Here is a 22998-nt window from a genome sequence, read left to right on the forward strand (position 1 = left end):
ATTTATTTAAAATATTTTCTTTTAAAATAAATTATAATAGTCGGAGATTTTATGATAGCAAAATGAAATGAAAGTGAATTGTTCTGCAAATTTCAGAGATGACGGGTAAAAAAAATTAATATACGTAATTTAGAAATTTAGGTGCACAGGAAGCTTACTAAAAAGTTTGAGAAATGTGGGTGAAAAGCAAAAATATTACCAACTAGTAGAGCGATCTCAGCCGTTGGTAATCAATCAGTGACAAATTACAGCCAATAAGATCATGAAACGTGTCATAGAATATAGCAAAGAAATAATGTGACGCTACAGGTAATCCTTGCAAAGAGAACAGAAGCCACAATACAAGTCCATGCTTTTCTTCCCTAGGGCACAAAACTACACAAGGAAAGCAAAAAGGTCGAAAAATAAAACACATCGGCAGAATCCCTCTCCATTTCTGTGTGTCTGTGTTGTATTTCCATGGCGGACCCTCCGTCTTCTCCTGCTGCTACCGCAGACCACAATTCTAGTAAACCCGAGCCAGATAACCCGGAACTTCTGCCTAACCAACCCGATCCAACATCCAACTCTGCAACACCACCGCCACCTCCGTCACCACTGACACAGCAACAAACACCAAACCCTAACCATACCCTGAATCCGTATCCTGCTTTAGTATCAACTCCAGCACATGCGTTTCCATCTTACGCGCCGCCAATTTCCGGCGCTTCTGTGCCTCCCCTGGCTCAGTCGTTCCGTCCGGTTCCGCAATTCTCTCCGCTGCCGAATTATCAAAATCCTAGCGTTGGAGTGCAGCCGCCTGGGGTGAGTGCACCGTCGGTTATGGCATCTGGTGCACCCGGAGCGGTTCCGGTGCCAACTCCGGTGATGCAGTATCAGGTTCCGCCCGGTCAGCATCCAAATCCGGCTTTGAGACCGTACGCGCCTTTGCCGAACGGGTATGGGGTCATTCCTGGAGCTGTTCCTCAAGGAACTATGCAACCTCCTGGTGGGTTATTCCTTCCCTTATTCTTTCTCGCGTGCTCCATGCCTATCGATTTCTTTTTAATCTTATTGTTTAAGAAGCGTTGGTTATTATTACTACTACTACCATTAGTATTGTTTGTTATTGAGTGAGCATATGAACTGGTAGACAACTAGCTATTATACGCATTGGTGATCAATTTCTACTTATTAGTCGTGGATGGTCGGCATAGATAAATGGTGTTTATTTTATGCTTTGGTGGGAAGAATATTAAAGAGGGGGGTGTGGAAGAATTTAGAAAAAGGGGCATGGATGACGGGATGTTTTCTCCTACAGTGTCTTGATTGAATACGGTGAGAGAAAGGTTGGAAGGCTTCATATTGCTTAAGAGAGTATCACCTTCTACAACTCCTGTTTTGGTATGCACGTATTTGCCTGGTTTCCTTATTTGATAGTATTTTAATAAACAGTGTAACTGAAAATTCTTTTTTACTGCACTAAAATCAGCATCTGGAGTATACAAATTAAAGAATACAGCATAATCCATGTGTCCTTCTAAATTATATCTGGTTATGCCGTGTTTATTTTAGTAGGCTACTTTCTGGTAGTTATAAGGATTCTTTCCCTTTCATGGGTCTATGAATTGCCAGCAGCAGACCATGTTAGCAACTGAGTGCTCCTTGGCTTGTATTCTAAGGTATCGCAATTCTTCCAATCACAGTCTATATCTCTTCCCCCCTCTCTCTTGCATTTCTTTATTTTGTTTTCATGCTGTGCATTTGACCACTAACGGTTGAAATAAATTAAAATGGCTAAAGTAAATTAGTCTAGTTGCATATCATTAAATCCTTTAAGCATGAGATGTTCCAAATCTCATGTTGCTCAATGTCAAAATTCTGCTATTGGTGCATGGGATTGTTTGAAAAGGGCTACTATTCTACTATTTTGCAAGTGGATGCATAAGGTAAGCCCACTTCACATATCCATGTTTATGAGCTCGATCCTTTTTTTTCCATTAATGTTCCTTCAGGTTATCTGTTCAGCTGGTGTGCTTGATGCGTATGGTGCCATCTCTAATTTGCTTTTATTGTGTGGTAACAGCAGTTAATTATTTTCGTTTTTTGAATTATTCTTACACATATATGCATATTGGTGAGGACGCACTGCATTTAGTTTGTGGACCTGTTCTGACATGAGTGCAAAGATTTTATTTTTTTGTTTTTGCAGGAATTCAACGATATCCTTCTCCATACCAGGCTATGGTTCGCCCCATGTTTCCTCCTCGTCCACCTGGAGTGATTGGTGTGCTTCCAGCAGGATCCCGCCCTCTTGTTCCAGGGATTCCTGCTGTTCGTCCAATTATCCCCCCCATCATTAGGCCAGCTGTTCCATCTGTCACACCAGCAGAGAAACCACAAACTACTGTTTATGTTGGCAAGATAGAACCTACTGTGGAGAATGATTTTATGCTTTCTCTTCTTCGGGTAAATTATTGACTTTAGTTGTCTGTTTATACTTTTTTACCCCTGGTCCTTTTGTGTGTGCTTTGTGTATTATTGCTTATCCATGGTTGAAGTTTCGTAATTGTGAAATCTGATTCTTTAAATTTTATGAAGTTGTGTGGACCTGTCAAGAGTTGGAAACGTGCTCAAGACCCCAGTGATGGAACTCCTAAACGCTTTGGATTTTGTGAATTTGAATCTGCTGAAGGAGTTCTCCGTGCATTACGTCTACTGAGTAAATTTAATATTGATGGGCAAGAACTGGTGGTATGTACTGATAGCTTGATATTTTCTTGCAATTGATTTTGAGGTAAATGGTGATAAGTTCCAAATTAGATGCGTTTGGTGATTGAAGCTTGCTGTTCTTTGATAGACTGAATGAGATAAACTTCTCAACAAAATCTTCAGCTTATTGTTCTTTCTTTTTGTTTCCTCATTTCTTTCCCTCTTTCCTTTTGAAACAGATTTTAAATTTTCAATTTTTTGCCACGAATGTGTTTTTTTTTTATTTGATTTTGATGGGATACGTAAGATACAGATGTAGAAAGTAGTACTTGACCATAAAGTACAAAATCTATTCTGTCCCCGTGTATATTGACCATTTTAAGATTTTGATTATCCAAAGTAAAGGTATTGTAGCATAAGCATTTATAATACGAGCAGTTATCGATTGCAAATACATTTGAAAAGGGTCCTAACTGAAAAAGGCAATTTCTATCCAAGCTTATCTAGACTTATGGCTGGTAGAGTTACCAGGTTTGGATTCCTTGAAGCATAAAATTGGAACGCCTAAACTGTTGCACGAAAAGGGGAAAAGCAATAGAGACATGGGCCAGCCCATCAAACTATGTTTGCTTCAAGAAAATATGCTCTAGACTTAGACTTGTACATGTTTTGGTCTTGCTAACTTCTATGTGTCTTTAATTATTTGTTTGTGTTACTATCATATGTGTGCATCTGGGTTTCTTTCCCGAGAACTGTTTGTGATCTTTGTTCCTGTGATTGCATGATTTAATAGCTAAATGTTAATCAAGCAACAAGAGAATATTTAGAGCGCTATGTTGAAAAGAAAACTGAAAACTCCAAGAATCTCAAAGAAAATCAAGCTGCAAAGATTGACAAGGAGGATGGAACAGCCTTAGGTGTTGAAAAGAATGAACCTTCCAAATCCTCTGAGGAGGATTCTAACATTGACAAGGAGAAGGGGGACAAAGAAAGTCATGATCTTGCCAACTTTGGGATTGTGACTGATGAAGACAAGGAAGCTGACAAAGAAGCTTTGGAGAAACTTACTAGCATGATAGAAGAAAGGTTGAAGACTAAACCTTTGCCTCCACCACCTCCGCAAACACCAGCAGATGGGTCTGGGAATACAAACTCAGAACTGCCAGCTAAATCGAGGGATGGGGACTCTGATGCAGATATAGCAAGACCAGGTGAGTTTTTGTAGTGGATATGTGATCTTGGGTACTTTTGTTGCTCATTATTACTAGCCATTTGTCATGTCCATTCCTTGTAACAAGTGGTAATGTTTAACATGTAATTCTGCAGTTTATGTTCTCATTAGATAATAGCAATTGTATAACATACTTATAAAAATATATTGTGATTATACATTGAAAAGAAAAATAATCTGTAACATAAATAAAATATGATTAATGAATTAATTGTACACACCTGTGAATGCTGGTATGCAATTATTCATTATATTGTTGTCTTTTATTTAGTTTACAAATTCATATAATGCTTTTCTTCATTCTATTTCAATTGAGTAATGGTAATCTGATGATAGTCTTCTAGGAAATCATTCATGTACAAAATGAATCTCATTGGTATGATTTATAGGTTAAATTAATCAAGATTTAAAGGTTGGAATAAGGTTGAAAATTAGGTTATATTTCTGGAATTAAAAGAGCCCTTTGTCTTTTCCCTTATATGTTCAATGTTATGTTTGTTGTATTTTTATTTGCAGTTACAATTGAACTTATGAATATTAATTTTTGGGTTTATACTTTTCAGCCATCAAGTTACGAAACTTCAACAATAGAATTACTAAAATGTTGTAGCCAGTCAAAGTTGAATTTGCAAATAAATAATTCATTGAATTCAATTATAGTTGGCATGTATGGAAACTAAAAGTAATGCTAGTTGAAACAACTGTACATAGAGCATTGATATGCTACAGAGTAAAACAATGTAAATGATACAAGAATATTTATTCTTTTTTTTTTCCAATCAAAATTCATATATAATGGAAATTTTGGCTGTACTTATTATACATAAAGTTATGATACCCTATAGTTGATAAAGTTATCGGAATGTGGATAAAATAAATATAGATAAATAAAAAATTACGATGCAATTAGAAAATCTTAATTAATAAAAAAATTTGGCAGTATTTTGTAGAACAATTGAAGCCCTTTCCATATCATAATATTTAATTGTACATTTAATGTTTACAATAGTTCCTTGAAGTCCTTGACAGCTTACTCTTCTTGTGAGACTAGAGCCGTAGTTTCAGATAGAGTCATAGTTCAGTCCTTAAGAGCAAGTATTAATTACTAGTTGCTTTTCTTGTTTATAACTTTGTAGACACAGCTGAAGATAAAAATGATGATGAGACAAGTGACAATAAAGCAGCAAGTGAACAGGATAGACCTGAAACAAGCTCACCTGATAGGAGTAGAAAGTATGACAGGAGAAGCAGAGAAAGAGACCGAGACCGAGACCTAAAACGGGAAAAGGAACGAGAACTTGAAAGATATGAAAGGGAAGCAGAGCGAGAGAGAATTAGGAAAGAGAGGGAGCAGAGAAGGAAGATCGAGGAGGCAGAGCGTGAGTTTGAGGAGAGGCTGAAAGATTGGGAATATAGAGAAAGGGAGAAAGAGAAACAGCGGCAGTATGAGAAGGAGAAGGAGAAAGAAAGAGAACGCAAAAGGAGGAAGGAGATTCTTTATGATGAAGAAGGTGATGATGATGATTCAAGAAAAAGGTGGCATAGGAGTATCTTAGAAGAGAAGAGAAGAAAGAGACTAAGGGAGAAGGAGGAAGACATGGCTGACAGACTCAAAGAAGAGGAGGAAATTGCTGAGGCTAAGAGCAGGGCTGAGGAGGAAAGGTTACAGCAGCAACAGAGAGATGCATTAAAGCTGTCGTCTGATCTTATCATGAATGGAAGTGAAAAGAAAATTCTGGTGGAGGAGGCCATCATTGAAAGCAAAGATAAGTTTGTTGAACAGGTTAATGAGGGAGATTCTGGTAATGAAAACCGTGCAGGTACTTTTTTTTTATTGTATTACTTAATGCTTTTGCTGTTATAATTTTTCTTCTTAACATCCTCCTAGAACTATTGACATAAATAAAAGCAATAAAAAGAGTATCTTTTTGATGTTTTGAATGGGATATAACTTCAAATGAGTATGACAGATGATGAGGTCTTACAAAATGGTGCTGCTGATGAGTCAACCTTGACACCAATGACCGAATCAGATATGCGGCGAAGTGGTAATGTGCCTGCGAGAAAGTTGGGTTTTGGTTTAGTTGGGTCTGGCAAACGTGCTACTGTTCCTTCAGTTTTCCATGAAGAAGATGATGATGAGGCACACAAGGATAAAAAGATGAGGCCTCTGGTTCCTATTGATTATTCAACAGAGGAGTTGCAGGCAGTTCAACCTGCTGTTACAGGAGCACAACCCCCAAATCTTGCTGCTGCTGCAGAATTTGCGAAACGCATATCTAATGCTAATCCCAAAGAAGAGAGGCTTGATGTGGAAAGAGAAAGAAGCAGACGCACTCATGATAGGCCAAGTCAGAGGGACAGAGACAGGAACGATGAAGATATTAATAGGGTGAGAGATGAAAAAGATAAGATTCTTGAACAGGACAGGAACCGGGAACATGGGCTAGACAAAGTGAAAACACCAGATAAGCAGAAACTTTTGGATGCAAAACAGTTGATTGATATGATCCCAAAGACCAAGGATGAGCTATTCTCATATGAGATAAATTGGGCCGTTTATGACAAAGTAAGAAATTTTAGTTGCTTTACCTATTCTCTGTTTCAAGTCCCTCTTTCTTTAAAAAATAAAATAAAATAATATTATACTTTTAACATTTTGTTACAATTCAAATTAGCAAAAGCAATGTCTCCTTGCATAATATGGATTTTCAAATAGTTTGCATCAGTATCTCTATTGCAACTACAAATTTCAATTTGTATCAAATATGCCTCAAAATGAAAGTAGGAGCTTGTTACGTGTGAATCGCATATTGTTTTGATGTTTAAACTGCTATTCCCATAGAGACCATGTTTTATAAATAATACAGAACAAAAGTCTTGATGGGCTAATTTCTGCAAAATTGTCTGCTTCTGTCTTTTTCTTCTCATATTGCTGCCTTAATTCTTTTTATTTCACTGTTCAACTGAGGATAGGGGTCCAACATCATCACACTTGTTTGAGAGGTGCATATGATATTTAGATTTGTCAGCATCATTGTTTGTCTTGATCTTTGTCCATCTCAATTTGAAGCATAAATAATGAAATTTGATTTTGATAGAGTTAGGAATTAGAGACAGGAAAAAATGAAGGAAGAGATGATAGAATTGTATCAATAGCTTTTCAACAGGCAGAATGAGCTTCAATACGATGGGAAAATAACCCTCAGTTTCTACTATTCCCAATTGCAATAACGAGAACAAAAGACAAAGAAAATCTGGAATAACCAGCCCAGCACTATGGCCAAATTCTCAACAAAAGTTTTTTTTGGTGAAAACTGCATGCCTTCCTCTTAACGGTTCTCTGGATAAATAGGCTTTCCAGGAACAGCTGTCCTTCCCTCCTCGTTTTTTGGTGCCCACAGAATATTTCCTCTTTCCATTCCATTCTAGAAGACACTTTCAATTTAACCGTCTCTGCATTCTTTTGCTCCTATTGTAGACCCTGTGTATACCAGGCCCATTCTTCTTGTAGCCCGATGGGCTTGTATCAGATTTTTAATCCTTTTTGTATTCATAATGTGCCGATTTTTGAGTTTATGGAGGCCCTTCTTCTGGAGGTTTGATCTTAAAACATGGATAGGTATATGTTACGTTTTCTAACTAGGCTGATCTGAATTTTTTTTATGATGAGGTCCGGTAGATGTTTGCATGGTGTTTATAAGAAATATGACCAAGTTGTTGGTAATAGTGCTTTATTTGTTCCAGATTTGGCTTCAGGTCCTTCTAGTAGTTGAAACTTAAAATGCCCACATGCCTCAGAACTGGCGAAATGGAGTATTTTGATTATTTGCATGAAAATAGAGATGTGAAAATGCTAACAAGATATAAACTTCAACCCATATGAGGTCATCCAACTTTGTCTTGTGGTGATGGTGTTATACACATTTGTTACATTCGCTGCATTCTAAAATGTTGCTGTGATGTTTCATTTGCTTTTCACAGCATGGGCTTCACGAGAGAATGAGACCATGGATTTCAAAGAAGATTACGGAGTTTTTGGGAGAGGAGGAAACCACACTGGTAGATTACATTGTATCCAGTACTCAAGAACATGTTAAGGCATCACAAATGTTGGATATGCTTCAGTCTATATTGGATGATGAAGCTGAAATGTTTGTGCTCAAGATGTGGAGGATGCTTATCTTCGAAATTAAGAAAGTGGAAACTGGTCTTGCCTTGAGGTCGAAGACGTAAAACTAATTACTGATTTTTTTTCCTTGGTGAGTGCTTTGAGACTGATATTCTTGTTCGTGTAGTTTCTGAGTATTGTAGAACAAAGCACAGATAGCAATCAAGGTACATTTTGCGATTTGAATTGCTTTAGAATATAAATTTTCATCTTCAACTTCAAGAAATGAATATATTCTTGCACAAGTTGCATTTTTGGGTTTGTGCTTGTACGAAAATAATTTTTTTGGTTTGTCATTTTATTGACCTCCATTATTTGGTATTAGGGACTTACTTTCCCTCAATTCGAAGGGAAAATATAATTTACAACCTGTTGGAAGAATGGTTCGGTCTACTAATTGGGTGGTCTGAGAAATTTTGTATTCCCTCTGAATTCATTATATCTCATTTTAATAGCTGAAGAGATGTGATAGTTATTGATGTTGTTATTATATCTTGTTATTTGACACAAGCTTGTTTCACTCTATGAATGCTTCCCACCACCCCCTTTTTGAAATTTCATTTGTAAGATTCTCTATTGGATATTACGAATGCGTCAAAATTCCTTTCAATTTTAGATTGAAATTGTAAGTTCGTAATTTGACATTCAAAATTAGGATTTGCAAAAGTAAATTATCTGAAGTATAATTCGACTGCAAGAAAAGAGTTGCGCATTCCTAAACCTAGCTGTGACTTGGTGGTGCTCCCATAAAGGGAAGGACATAATTGGATAAACATAGATCGGATGCTATCAATAGGTTGACTGGGTGAATGTTCATTCCTTTTGTTTAGTTCATATGATTCTTTCAAGGTTTTGCAAATTCTCATGCGAACCGCATGTCTCAATCAGGTTAGGAACTTGGGTTCAAAATTGGAAATTCTTCAGCTTCCTAAAATTTAGGTTCCTTGAAAAGGAAGAGAACCTTTAAACACTCGTTCTCAATAATCTCCTATCTTTTTGCCTGATCTGCTTTTAGGTTTGCCATTGTCAATTTGATCCAAATTAGGAGTCCTTAGAACCGGTTTGCTGCCTGGCTTTGCATTGCCTGCCGGATCGGTATGAGGTGAAGAATCATTATACACTGTGGTACCAACTTCTGCTTTGTCCTTGAGGTGAGGGAAAATCTTTGTCACAGAAAAGAGGCAGCATCCAAGCTGTATGTTCTAAGGGCAAGAGAAGAGACATGCTTATTGCTTATTTCAAGACATTTTTCCTTTCTTTTTCTGGAAAGAGACTTGCTTGAAACTTTTGCGTTTATTTTATGGGAAATTAATCATTTAATCCTTGTGGAAATTCATCATTGAATTTTAAAAAATATATATTTAATTTTTAAAAAGTTTACTAATAAATTTTATCGCGTTTAGATATATTAAATTTTTTACAAAAATCGATTAAAATTAATAAAAATATTAATTAATAGACTTTTAAAATATTTTTAACATTATAATTTTTTAAAATTAAAAAACTAATAAATAAATTTTTTTATATTATAAAAATTAAATAATATTTTTTATTTTATATAATAAATTATATCACCTTAAAATTTAGCTTAGTCTTCCTACTTTAAAATTTAAATTAAATCAAAATAAATTTAATATTTCATTCAATTTATCCGGTAGCAAAATAATAAAAATATATAAAATTAATATTTAAAATATATAAAATTAATATTTGATTCAACCTGTTCGGTAGCATAATAATAAAAATATATAGAGATATTAATTAATCTAAAATTTAAATGGAACTCATTAAATTAAAATGAAAACCATTCTCGAATAGAGATAAAAATTGAACCGGAATAGTTTGTCAGACTGATTCAGGGCCTAAAGAATTACAATTCAATTCAAGACTTAAGAGGGTCATGGCCTAACCCTCTTTCTTGGTCCCAGGCCTAGAGAAGAAAAGTTCAGTTTACCAATAAACCAAGTGTTGAGAATCCACTGAAAAGAAACTTGGGGGAGTCTAGGTATGGTTTTTCAAAATAATCACTTTGTTTTGAAGGAGTTTATTTGAAGACGTTATAGTTTTCGGAAGTTTTAAAATCTTCAAGACTCTAATTTCTTCAACCCACCCATTCGGTGGATTGGGACAGTTATCTCCAGTGGCGGAGCCAGGAGCTTCCCTTTGATAGGGCACTACCGGCTGCGCCGCTGCGGCACCATCGGCTGCGCCGCTGCGGCACCTTCATCCCCCTTCAAAGCATTTTCCGGTCGCCAGTACGGCACGTGCCCCCTTGCCGTACCCTCCCTCCGCCCCTGGTTATCTCCATTTACCTTATCTTAATTAAAAAAAACCTTCCTACACTCCGTCCAAACATACGTAAAATGCACAGCATAATATTACAATTTCCCGGCCCTCAATGACTTCATGGAGAGACTGCCTAGCCTCTCGATTACGACAATTCACTCTTAATTTGCATTAAATTTTTTTTTTTTTAAAAAGTAGTTAGCAGTAATTTTGCAGAGCTTAAGAGATTGGGGGGATTTTTTTTTTTTTTTTTTTAATTTCTATTCCAAACCAGATTGCGGAAATGGCAGAATCGATTATATCTGTGACATCAGATCACTCAAAACCAAGGTACAATTGATCCAGCGGCCAGACCAACATCAGAAACAAAACAATGATAATCCAGCCTAAGAACAAATTTAAAAAGAGCAGTCTTGCTAAACAACCACCAATGGCAAGCTTTGAAATCTTCATTAAAGAAAAACAAGTAATACAAAGAAAATTTTCTCTATTTTCTTCTTTATTTTTCTAGCACTCGTTTACCGAAAACACACTTCTTGAAGTTTACAAAGCCAACAAACCCACCTAATACAAGAAAAATAATAATCTAATTTCATATAAAATTAAGGAGACCACTCATCAACTCCAACATTTGACGCTCCCAACAATCTCCAAGAAGGTTTATCTCCACTGAACCGCAGTTACGGTCACTTTGAAAAATACTTCCCCCCCCCCCCCCCCCCTTCTGTTTGACAATTTTTTTTCCAACTTATCCATATTTGGCGAGAAGCCCTGTTGTTGATGAGTACCTGTATGCATTGGGGCAGAGGCCAACAGCACTGGCCAAATATACTTAAATTCTGCAGAACAAATGTCCTGCTTATTTTCAATGATGTGTGTCTGTAATTGCCTGAAATGCATAATCTTTCTGCTGGTAAAGCAGTTTTGAGAAATTTACTAGAAACTTGTTTCCTTTATTGGCAGTTCTCTTGGTTGATTTTTATCAAAATTTCAATGTTGTTGTTAAAACCTGGATTGTCTTGTCCTTCCAGGAAATGGATGGGGATGCAATTCTCTGGGTGAGGATACCAAGCATAGAACAGGTGACCTTCGTTAAGAGTTTTTTGACGAGTAATCTCATGGCAGAGAGTTATCAATCTGAATTTGCATGACCGGTTCAGCTAAACAAAATGGGAAGAAGCAAATCAACTTCACTGATTGAGAACTATGCACTGAAATTTATGATAAAGCAAAATGTAAAATAATAAAAATTCTTCCTTTATTACTTCTGATGGATGAATTTACTAAGTTTGTACAAAGTTTCATTCTTATTATTATTATATTAGCTCTTCAAAAAACTGAGCTAACGATACAAAAATCAAGCAAGAAGCATTCCTCCAACGTTGTAGTATTTACATGGAGGCATTCTTGAAAGAAGATAGAAGAATGACGATGGAGTGTACCAAAAAAAATTGGGTTACCAAACGTGAATAAACCGTTCTTGCGGGAGAATTGGATTCTTTGATCCAGACAAGTTCCTTTCATAGAATCCATGGAGGATCCTGATGAGATCACCTGCTTTCTTGCTTGCTCGAGCAGTGCCTTCACTGAGTTGAGAATATAATGATCCTATATGAGAAGGGCTCTTCACCAAATGGGCTACCACATCTGTACCACCATTAATGCATAAACCCAGCAACAACGCTACACACTGCTCCTTTGTTGCCCTTGAATAATTGGAGGAATCCAAAATCCGCACAATTTTAGGCAAAGCTACAGAACGTAGAATTACCTTAGCCCCATCTTGTTTTTCTGCTAATTTAGCTAAAACTGCTAAAGAATCTGTCACTAGTTCTTCTCTTTCACAAGATGTTAAAAGATTGAGAAGCAAAGGAACTGCTCCAGTTGCTAGAACTCTCCAAAAATTGTCAGGATGCATAAGCAACATGTAAATCGAAACCAAAGAATTCTTCTTGGCATGATCATGTCCTTCACTTATTAAGTTTACTAAAGCTGGTATAGCCTCAGTAATCTCCCCAATCAATTTCCTGTACTCCTTCACCGAAGCAAGATAAAACAATGTAGCAGCAGCATGCTGCTTAGCTTGAACTTGTAACCCCTTCTTTAGAACTTCAACAATTAGCTCCAATCCTCCATTCTCAACAATCAAAGCTTTGCTTTTTGAATGCTTCGAAAGATTCAATAAACCTGCAATGGCATTCTCTTGAGATAAAGACTCTTTAGACAACAACAGCTTCAATAGATATGGGATCACACCAGCTTCCACGAAGCAAGCCTGATTAAAAATGTTTGCTTTGCTAAGAATCCGAATTTCATAAGCTGCTTTATTTCTCTCCACATTATCTCCATTTGTGAACTTACCTGCAAGAAAATCAGCGACCAATCTCATAGCTCCTTCAGCTGCCAAACTTCCTGCAACAACCGTTCTGGTTATGTCACGATTCTTGTGTTTAGACTCAGCAAAAGGGATCCCATTTTGGAAGCAGTACTGTTGAATTAGCTCCTTAAGCACTAAATTTGGGACTAGTTCTGTTGTTCCAAGTCTCTTTCCCGTTTTCGGACAAGTGGGGTTTCCAGACCTGAACCACTTCAATATCGAAGACCGATCATAAGTATGCCCTGTCTCTATGGTGACAGGCTCTTTCATGACCTCCAGTGATATTGGGCATCGAAAATCATCACTGTTAAGGCAGCTAAGCAGCTCACTGCCACGTCTACCATCAATCTGCTGTTGTTGGGCTTTTTTGGTATCGATAGAATCGAACACCACGCATCTTGAATAGCTCAAGAACCCCATCAAGCTACTTAAAAGCGACAATTCACTTCTCTTTTCATTTGAATGCAAGAATCCTATCTTTGCATCCATAAACTTCAACTCTTTATTGCAATCGCTCCATTTTTGGATCCCAATATAATCCAGAACTCGTTTTATATTGCTCCTGTCAGGAACAACACCATTTTCGAACTGATTCAGAAGCAAGAAAACATCTTTGATTACCAGTTTATCATTTGGGTCCATTTGAAATCTTGATTTGTGTGCTTGCCTCGTCACTAATTCAATCAACTCCTTCACTTCGCTGGGCACGTCAAGCAACCTGAGCGGCAGAACATCCAAACTCGCAGATATCGCCCGGACAAGAACCTGGAAGTGGTTCTCCACCCGCTCCGACATCATTAGCATCCATAGACGAGCATCTTCTCGGGTACAATCTTCCAGCAAGTACAGAACCTTTTGCAACGTCAAATGAAGTTCCGACAAACTGAGTACAATCGAATCGGACTGATCCGAACGAAAACCCGTCCGGATTTCTTCGAGGAATATGGTAATGTTGTTGATTAGGCGAATGATTTCGCGCGCGTTTCGTGCATTGGTAGAGAAAGATTTGGACTTGTAGTCGCAAATCTGGAGAGCTAGATTAGTTAGCGAAGTAAGCAGCGTTGATGGGCTTATGCTCTCGCAAGGTTGCACTGCCGGAAAAGTAAGAATCCGGCGAGCCGGCCCGCGTTGATTTGCGATCATCGAACAGGAAGAAACGACAGTTTTGGAAAGTTGGTGACCGGATTTTGTATTTGCTTAGAAATGGGGCAGTGGCGGTTGGCGTCTGCACACTCCCTCTATATAGGGAAGACAGCCTATGGAATCTATGATAGACGCGTGTCAGCAGATTATTTGTCTTTGACCGATCTAATGGTGAAATAATGAGAAACGTAGCTCGTGGGCACATGGGGATGTAGGAGATGAGAATTCGAGCTCGCACTTGAGTTGATGAGAAAGTGACACGTGGCCGAGAATTATGGACAGGTCTCATGGAAGTGAAGGTGCGTGAATGGAGGTAGCCGACAAGGACGTGTTATTTTTTTTATTTAATTGTTATTTGATTGTAATTAAAGGTTTGAGTAATTATATTATATTCTTTAAAATTTAATACAATTTATAATTTAGTTTTAGCTATTTAATAATGAATATTTTAATTTTTAATTTTATTAATAATATAGTAATTTTAATAATTTTACTGTTAAATCAACTATAAATTAAAAGTCAACTCAAATTAAAAAATTAAATTATTGTAAATATTAAAATTATAAAAATTAAATTATTATAAATTATTAAAATTAAAAAGATTAAATTATTTAATTTTAATAGAATGATGATTTTATTAATAAAATAAAATTTTAAGAATTAAATTATTTAATATTAAAATAACAAAAACTAAATTATAAATTATTTTATTAACAAAATACAATCTTAAAAACTAAATTATTTAATATTAAAATAATAAAAACTAAATTATAAATTTTTTTAAACTTCATAGATTTTATTATTAATTGCCCTAAAAGATTTTTTGGAAATATGTATAATAATACATATTTTAAAATTTGTTGCTATATAATAATGAAATTATAATAATAACTATTTAAACGTCTAAAATATCGAAATTGGCAGAATTTTCTCATTCTTCTCACAAATGTCCTGCATAAAAAATGTTGAGGATTTTATGTAGGTAACATGTTAAGGAATTTTATATACACACTGTGTGATATGAGTTTTAAATTGAGCTGAGGTTAATATTTTAAGATTGAATATTGATTATGAATATTTAATTTTTCTTGCTTGCTCTTAACTACTTGAAAACTCATTTGAATAATAACAAGAGCTTTTAAAGTTTTATTATCATCAAAAGTCTTGCTTCTTTGAGCTACGAGGTTAACACATTTTTTTAGCATGTGGAGTAAGATTATGTATTTTAAATAAAATATTATAAGGTTTAATAGTTGATTTTTCTTAATAACATCCCAAATTTATATATTTAAATACGATTATGATAAATTTAAGATAATCTATATGTAATGAGAAATAAAATTAAACTGTAATAGGTTAATTTGGAAAAAAAAAGTAGTTAATTATAGACATAACCAATATATATTAGATCATATCCGATAACAGTAACTTTTCATGATAAATTCGACTAATTCAAAAGAGCGAGTTTTAATGAAATAGCAAGTGTTATATTGTTATGGTTTTTCGTTAGATAAAATTTTTATGTATCCGCTTATCAAACTCACACCATATAGTCATATCCTAATTTATAATTTATTTTGAGTGATTATTATATAGTATTAATATATATTTAAATTATAATTTTAAGTTAATGTTTTTTGAAAAATATTATATTTTGTTTTCGTTATGATAATATATAACAATGATCTATTTATTTTTCTATAACAGAAAAAAATTATTATTAAATTTATAACATTATTATTCATGAAATAAACTATTTATTAAAATATATTATTATATATAATAAATAAATAAATTTTTCATTAAATAATAATTTTAAATTACAATTAAATTATTATTTTAATAATTATACATTCACTATATATTAAAATATTATTGTGTATATAGTAAAATATAATAGTTTCACTTGCCTTACTCAATATTAATATAAATTTTATGAGCAATTATCTTCAAATTGCACATTCGCATGACAGTATGTTTTTTCAAAAGAATGTGTTATGCAATGAATCAAGTCAATTTTTTATGAATTAATTTAGAAGATAGTTGGCTTAATATTTAAAAGAAATTCAAAATAAACGTTTTACTTGAAATAATTAATAAGCATAATTGCCTTGTTTACAAAGAAATAGGAAAATGGAGAGCAAAGTCTCGGCTGAAACAACACTTTATCAAATATGCTACCCATAGGTTTTATAAGATTTTAAAATTTTGTTTTTATATTTGATAAAATTTATAGTTTTTTCAAATTAAATTTTTAGAAAAAAAACTTGTGTTTTTAATTTACTAACAACCTTCTTTCTTCTTAAATCATAAAAAAAAATCCATTATCTCAAATATAACGCAAGTGATTGAATCAATGCTAGCTCTTTTAACTACTAAAGTAAAAATTTTATAATAAATTTGATTTGAAATTTTAAATTTAAGACCCATAACTCTATGGAGAAAAACTCTTTCCAACTTGGGGAGGCTTCTTACAATGAGAAGGAGGTAAGCAGAAAAAATTATCAAAAATTTATTATCTTTGTATATCTAGCTATCATCCAGTAGGTTAAATCAATTCAATTCATATTGTGTAATGACTCGTAGCTAATTGAATTTAAATCCAAGACCTCACAATCTTAAGAAGAACATCCATTTTCATGGAGAGGCATTATTTGAGTCATATTGTGTAATGACTCCTAGCTAATAGGATTCAAATTCAAGACCTTGCAATCTTAAGAAGAACGCCATTTTCATCAAGAGGCATTATTTGAGCCCGTATGATTCAGCAATTTCAGTCAGAAATAATGTCAAATTTAAGGGTCTCATACTTTCAGGTAAACTACCCTTTTATTTTCTAACTACGCAGCAGAACAGAACAGAACACAACAGAACAAAAGGGTGCACTAAATTTAAGGGTCTATAACTATAACCATGCTGGATTCTTTAAGGGAGTAACCACAGCCTTCACTTGCAAGTAATTGCTGAGACTGTAAATCCCCTTTTCCCTCCCAATTCCGCTCATCTTGTATCCTCCGAAAGGAATGGCGGCATCAAAGATATCAAAGCAATTGATCCATACAGTTCCAGCTCGTAATGCTCGTGTCAGCATGTTGGCAGTGTCTATGTTTTGTGTGAACACCCCTGCAGCCAGCCCGTAGCGAGTGGCATTTGCCCTGTGTATAACTTCATCAAGATCCCTGCAATTACATCAAACGTTAATATGCTTGCAAACCCAATTTTCTTACATTAAGATGCAAGACAAGGATCATAGCTTACTTGAACTTTAAGATGGACTGAACCGGACCAAATATCTCATCTTTTGCTATCAGCATTTCTTCCTAATGAAAGTAATTATTGTGTCAGTTTCATCATAAGAATTCAATCTTCCGTATAAAATGGTTGATTAATTAAGCAACGTACTGTAACATTTGAGAAAACAGTGGGCTGGATATAAAAGCCCTTGGTGCCAAATCTCTCTCCTCCAGTTTCAAGAGTAGCTCCACTTTCAATACCAGACCTTATGTACTTCAGTATCTTCTCGAATTGTTCCAAATCAACCTGTTCCATTCAAGTAGGGAATAGGTGGCTAAGGTTATTATCTCAAGTTCTTGACAAGAATTCCGAATTTTTGACATTTTGATTTTTTCTTTTTTCCTTTTCAAGTCTTCTAAAAGTTATAGTCAACAGTATAAAGTATGCAAAAAGGATATTTAAGGTTAAGCATAAATTGGTTGCAAAACGACTAATGTTGCTAGGCTTCTTCAAAGATAAAATTGTATTAGTGTTACTTAAAAGAGAATGTTCTTGATTTACCTGTGGGCCTTGTTCAATACCCCCCTTGAATGGATCACCGACAAGACGTTTTACAGCACGTGCCTTTGCTTTCTCCACGAATTCATCATATACACGCTCATGCACATATGTGCGAGAGCCTGCACAGCAACATTGGCCCTACAGATTTAACAAAAAACAGATTATTAATAACACCCAGGTTTACTTCCTTCAAAGGTAATATGCATGTTTGGGACATCTTCTCGGACATGCCTGATTAAAGAACAATGCAAAGTGAGCCAGCTCAACAGCCTGATCAATATCAGCATCCTCGCAAATGATGAAAGGGGATTTTCCTCCAAGTTCTAAAGTTACTGGCTTGAGATTGCTTCTTGCCGCTAACTCGAGAACAATTTTTCCTGTATCAGTTGATCCAGTGAAAGCAAGCTGCATGGTGATTGCAGACAAATTATGAACTGTGAAGTATAAAGAATTAAAATGTATACTTGTCTCCTAAATCAGCATTGCTACAAACAGTTTGCATTTCAACTATCACAGCAAACAAAATAATGATTCACAAGTATGGTAAAGGTCTATATAAGGGATGCATTGCAAATCCACCAAATGACAAAAATATCCGAGGCATCTCAACATGATATCAATATCCAGTAATCATGCTTTGAGCCAAATGAAAGACAACTACAATGCAGAATCAACCCGAGTTTTTGGGATTCCCAAGTAACTGGCCTACCATGCTAACACCAAATTTCTGGATGTTTCCCTAAGAAAAGCTTTAATGGATATCATGGAACGAAAAAGCATCTCAGGCATTATGTTTTCGGACTCCATGAACCAAATATAGCTATAGTCAATAGTTGCAGCATCCCATTTGAGTGAACATGCTCTATTTCAAAAGCACTAATTAGTCCAGAGCATTCTTGGGATTTTAAGCTAACTCATGTCAGATTTAAAATTTAGCAGTTAACACAGAATTGAGTATGGAAGTATACAGTTGCAAATACCTTATCCACATCCATATGGTTGGCAAGAGCTGCACCAGCAGTTGGACCAAAACCAGAAACCACATTCAGAACGCCTTCTGGAAGTCCAGCCTGCGAAAGAGCTTATATAATCATGACTACTGATGGAAATCTCACATCTATAGACATTTTGTTTATCAAATGTCACATAAGCAGGGATATCGAAAAGATGCATGTCTAAAGTTTAAAAAGATCAGGTAGAACTAACTATCAAAGCATACTGAACTGTGTTTTAGTAAAATAAACCAACCACGGTCTTGCAACACCAGGTGAAGCTGTTTCTGCAAGGCCTGCCTAAATATTTCTTTTTAAATATGCACACATGTATTTGTCGTGATATAATTGTCCAAAACACATATTTCACATTATGAAAGAAGTGAACAGCAAATTTATTTTGATAGCTACCTCATGAAGTAGCTTAGCAGCATAAATAGCAGTTAATGGTGTCTGCTCTGCTGTCTTTATAACAACAGTGTTGCCACATGCTAATGCTGGTCCGACCTTCCAAGCAAACATGAGAAGAGGAAAATTCCATGGAATAATCTGACCTGCAACACCAATAGGCTCATGCAAGATTTGCACATGATGCTGCCCATCAGCTGGAACTACAAGACCATGAATCTTATCTGCCCAACCTGTGAAATATTCAGAAGAAAACAATCTCAAGTATCCCATAAAATTGCACTCAATGCATGTGAAGGAGCATAATGGATATATTCTTCTCATTTTTCCTACCAGCGTAGTATCGAAATAGGCGTACAACCATCGGTACTTCAATTTTAGCAGCCTGCTCATATGGTTTCCCATTATCCCAAGTCTCAAGTGTTGCAATTTCATCGTTATGCTTTTCAAGCAAATCAGCAAAGCGTAACATAATCCTTGACCTTTCCTGGAATGCATAGGCGGAACTGATCAACCAAGAAGTTTGTTTTCAAGTTATGCAAAACAAAAGAAAGAGTCAATATGTAAACTGAGGAAGTTACATAAGCAGTCATCTTTGGCCATGGTCCTTCATCAAATGCTTTGCGAGCAGCATAGACTGCTCGATTTACATCTTCAATATCACCTTCAGCAACATGGGCAATCACTTCCCCAGTCCTAGGGTCATATGTTGGAAAAGTCTTCCCTGTAGGCACAAGGTTCAGTCGATGCTCTACGTAGGCACATCAAAATAACAACACAGGAAACAATGTGCAAGGACACTTTGCCTACATTATAAGCAATTACAGCATCTTGTATCAAATGGTATGAAATTCACCTGAGGCTGCATCAACGAACTGCCCATTAATTAAAAGTCGAGTATAATTCACAGCTACAGAAGGAACTATTGGCTCCTCAGCTGCAGTAGCGGCTGCAATGGTACTATTATATCTGCTTAATCCTCTACCAAGGCTAGAATTCCTCCCTGAAAAAAGTAGTGCTTTTAATATTTAACTAGACCAATTATATGATAGCAACATGACAGAACCGAAAATCACAAAATCAATGGTCAAACACCAACCAAATAACTAATTATGAATGTGAAGGCAGCTGAGTTGCTTTAGTTAAGAGAACCCATTTTTTGACTTTGTGAATCCAAACAAATGAGAACTGAAGCAATTACTATACAACATGCATGCATATGACCAAAACTTGACAGATATGGTATGGAGGCCCATTTGGACAGGCAGGGACCAACATACACTAACTAGTGGGCCCCACACTCGAAAAGCAGATAAATACCTACCGGATAAAAAGTAAGGTTATAATTAACATATCTTTAGAAAAAACAAAAAAAAAGGTTATAATTAAATCAAGTATTATTATATAGGTTTATGCATTAATTATCTACTCATTAATTAATTTGACACAAGTCTCCAGGTTATTAAGTTTATATGATAGTATTAGATGTGATCTGCTTCAAAAATGGTGAAGAAAGAGAGAGAGTGGAAGAGATTTCCTGGAAAGAGATGAACACTCAAATTGAAAGGGACAAAAGAGATCTGAAGAAGTAGAGACTTTTGAATCTGAAAGTTTCTAAGAATCCCAGAAAGAGTGAGCTATGAGCTCCTCTAATAGATTCCTGAAAACTGAAACATAATGCACCGCCAAGTGACAATCATTGAAGAAGCAGAATCAGGTACAGAAGTTTATTTCTTTACCTCCAGCGCCAAGAGAATAGATAGTTTCAGTTTCTTAAAAGAATAAAGAAACTGAAAAACAGACGAAACTAACCAAATGTTCTAGTTTTCTCTCTCCACCCTGAGGAGTAAACTTTCATTTATTTTCCACAACTTTTTTTCTCGGCAACCAAACAGAACAGAGCACTCCAAAAAGGTGCAAATAACTACTGGGAAGAAAAGGTAGTGCTCAAAAAACAATCTATTAATGTTACAACAGATAAAAATTTTGTTTTTTGGACTGTAAATATTTGATTTCCGATTTAGAAATAAAAGCAGAAAAAAGGGAGGAAAAATTGCCATATACCTCCTGGGAAAAGAGCAGAAGCAGAAGCAGAAGTGAAGGAGCGAGAGAGCAACCCAGATATCCTCCTAGCAGCCATGGCAAATCTTTTTTAGTGCCCTGTGATTCTCAGTCCCCTCTCTGTCCATATATATACAAGGAGTCCCTTTGAAACTTCATTTTCTTTTTTATAAAAAGTAAATAATTAAATAAATCATGGTCAAAAAAGCTATTATTAAATAAATTACTAAAATACATAAATAAATCAAAATCAAAATCAAAATGAATTACCTCTCTGTAGTATATTTGTTAAATATATATATTAGTAAATTAATAAAACTAATTAATTTTATTTTTTTAGATATAAATAAATTAGTAAATTAATAATTTTAATAAGATAGAGTGTGAATTAAAAAGGATGAAAACAAAATTCTATTTTTACAGCTGAAAAAAAATATATTTTATGGGATAAGACCAATTAGAGAAAGAAACACATGAGCTAACTCCCAACTGCTCGAGCATCAAGTGTTCACAAGCAGCGTAGAGCGGACGAAAAAATGTTTTTTTTTTTTTTAGGAATTATATTTTGACTTTTTGAAATTACAAATTCCTCCATGTACAAGAAAAGTAATGTTTATTTTATAATATGGAAATTAAATTATTTATTTTAAAAAATCAACAGAGATACATATTAATTTTAATATAATTTAATAATAAAAAAGATTTTAAAAATATTTTAAATATTTCACCAATAATAATTAAAATAGAATGGAGTGATTATCGATATGAAATTAAAGTAAGGGGAAACCATTTACGTCCAAAAATAGATTGAACATGACAGTTATGTAATAATTTCATCAAATTGAAAAATCTCGAATTTTAATTCTCTTGGTCTCCTACCTCCTCCTAAGCTCAGGGGAGAAAATCGATGTGGACAAAAGTCGATATCAGATGACATCATCATCTCTCTGTTACAGTGTTTTTTATTGTGAACGCGACTCAATTTTCTGTTCTGCCTCTTTTTGCAATGGAATTATTTGATCACTTCATTTTAAGATCGATTTTTCGCCTTCCCAAATAAATATCTTTTTTGTTTTTCTGAACAGCTCCAAAATAAATATCTACAAAATAAAATAGGAGCATGATATTTTAATGAGATATTAAATAAAAGAAAATTAAATATTATAAAATATTTTTTTAATTTATTATAATTATAATTAAGAGAATTAAATTTAAAAAATTAATGATAATGTTAGCATAGTTTTTGAAATTTTATAATATTAATAAAATATATAATCCTTTTAATTTGTATTTTATATTGAAATTAAATATATTTTATATAATATTAAATAAATATTTATTATAAATAAATTTCTATTATATAAAACATCACATATGAATAATATACATTAAATTGTTTCACTTAATATTTATACTTAATATTCTAAATTATATATATATTTTTTATATTTAAAAAATTTTATTTTTTATTAATAATATTCTAAATAAAAAATATTATATATTTTTAAATTATAAAGTCTTTTTCATATTTTAAACTTTTATTAATACCTATAATATTATATAAAAATAGAAATATGAAATAAATAATAAAATTAATAAAATTATAATTTATTATTAATTTATATAAATTTAATTTCTTTAATTATAATTATAATAAATTAAAATTTTTAATTTTATTATTTAAAATTAAATATAAATATAAATTATCATAAATATTTAAATTTCTCTTCAAATAACCTTATTCGCCTGCTCGGTCAGACTGAGAAGTGGACTTTTTCTTGTCAACTTGAATGTTTGAATATCGTTTAGTTTTGAATTTTTAATAAAGAAATTATTCAGTAGC

At 34.2% G+C, this 22998-nt stretch overlaps 3 protein-coding genes across 15 annotated transcripts; 1 reads left to right on the forward strand and 2 right to left on the reverse strand.

Moving 5' to 3' along the window:
• The first annotated feature begins 323 nt into the window (after window positions 1–323).
• On the forward strand, window positions 324–8583 carry LOC110630005 (RNA-binding protein 25). 13 transcript variants are annotated; one of them, XM_021777290.2, is made up of 9 exons: window positions 528–988; window positions 1301–1383; window positions 1615–1661; window positions 1995–2448; window positions 2581–2733; window positions 3485–3902; window positions 5059–5742; window positions 5893–6491; window positions 7907–8354. In XM_021777290.2, the coding sequence occupies exons 4-9, from the start codon at window positions 2224–2226 to the stop codon at window positions 8156–8158; spliced, it is 2331 nt and encodes a 776-aa protein (XP_021632982.1). In that variant the 5' UTR covers window positions 528–988; window positions 1301–1383; window positions 1615–1661; window positions 1995–2223; the 3' UTR covers window positions 8159–8354. The 13 variants fall into 13 exon arrangements, 12 of the variants coding, with proteins under 12 accessions (XP_021632972.1, XP_021632982.1, XP_043805105.1 ...); XR_002490335.1 differs by lacking the exons at window positions 1301–1383; window positions 1615–1661 and adding an exon at window positions 8419–8583 and having other exon boundaries at window positions 324–988; window positions 2192–2448; window positions 7907–8260; XM_043949170.1 differs by having other exon boundaries at window positions 1558–2448.
• Window positions 8584–11615: 3032 nt separating this feature from the next.
• Window positions 11616–14141, reverse strand: LOC110629439 (U-box domain-containing protein 19). The gene has a single exon (XM_021776409.2). The coding sequence runs from the start codon at window positions 13897–13899 to the stop codon at window positions 11836–11838; it is 2064 nt and encodes a 687-aa protein (XP_021632101.1). The 5' UTR covers window positions 13900–14141; the 3' UTR covers window positions 11616–11835.
• A 2472-nt stretch (window positions 14142–16613) lies between these two features.
• Window positions 16614–21315, reverse strand: LOC110630203 (benzaldehyde dehydrogenase, mitochondrial). The gene is made up of 11 exons (XM_021777568.2): window positions 21159–21315; window positions 19951–20097; window positions 19676–19818; window positions 19428–19581; window positions 19098–19327; window positions 18675–18764; window positions 17926–18099; window positions 17695–17832; window positions 17302–17439; window positions 17158–17219; window positions 16614–17078 (listed from the first exon to the last, which is right to left on the reverse strand). The coding sequence occupies exons 1-11, from the start codon at window positions 21232–21234 to the stop codon at window positions 16805–16807; spliced, it is 1626 nt and encodes a 541-aa protein (XP_021633260.1). The 5' UTR covers window positions 21235–21315; the 3' UTR covers window positions 16614–16804.
• Window positions 21316–22998: the final 1683 nt, after the last annotated feature.

The sequence above is a fragment of the Manihot esculenta genome, chromosome 13, assembly GCF_001659605.2.
Source record: "Manihot esculenta cultivar AM560-2 chromosome 13, M.esculenta_v8, whole genome shotgun sequence".
NCBI lineage: Eukaryota > Viridiplantae > Streptophyta > Magnoliopsida > Malpighiales > Euphorbiaceae > Manihot > Manihot esculenta.

Coding starts and splice junctions, on each gene's coding strand:
- LOC110630005 (XM_021777280.2), top strand. CDS start 460: ATGGCGGACCCTCCGTCTTCTCCTGCTGCTACCGCAGACCACAATTCT. Junction 2,449..2,580: donor TTATGCTTTCTCTTCTTCGG/GTAAATTATTGA, acceptor AATTTTATGAAG/TTGTGTGGACCTGTCAAGAG. Junction 2,734..3,484: donor TTGATGGGCAAGAACTGGTG/GTATGTACTGAT, acceptor ATGATTTAATAG/CTAAATGTTAATCAAGCAAC.
- LOC110630203 (XM_021777568.2), bottom strand. CDS start 21,234: ATGGCTGCTAGGAGGATATCTGGGTTGCTCTCTCGCTCCTTCACTTCT. Junction 19,582..19,675: donor GGCCAAAGATGACTGCTTAT/GTAACTTCCTCA, acceptor TATGCATTCCAG/GAAAGGTCAAGGATTATGTT. Junction 19,328..19,427: donor CCTATTTCGATACTACGCTG/GTAGGAAAAATG, acceptor AATATTTCACAG/GTTGGGCAGATAAGATTCAT.
- LOC110629439 (XM_021776409.2), bottom strand. CDS start 13,899: ATGATCGCAAATCAACGCGGGCCGGCTCGCCGGATTCTTACTTTTCCG.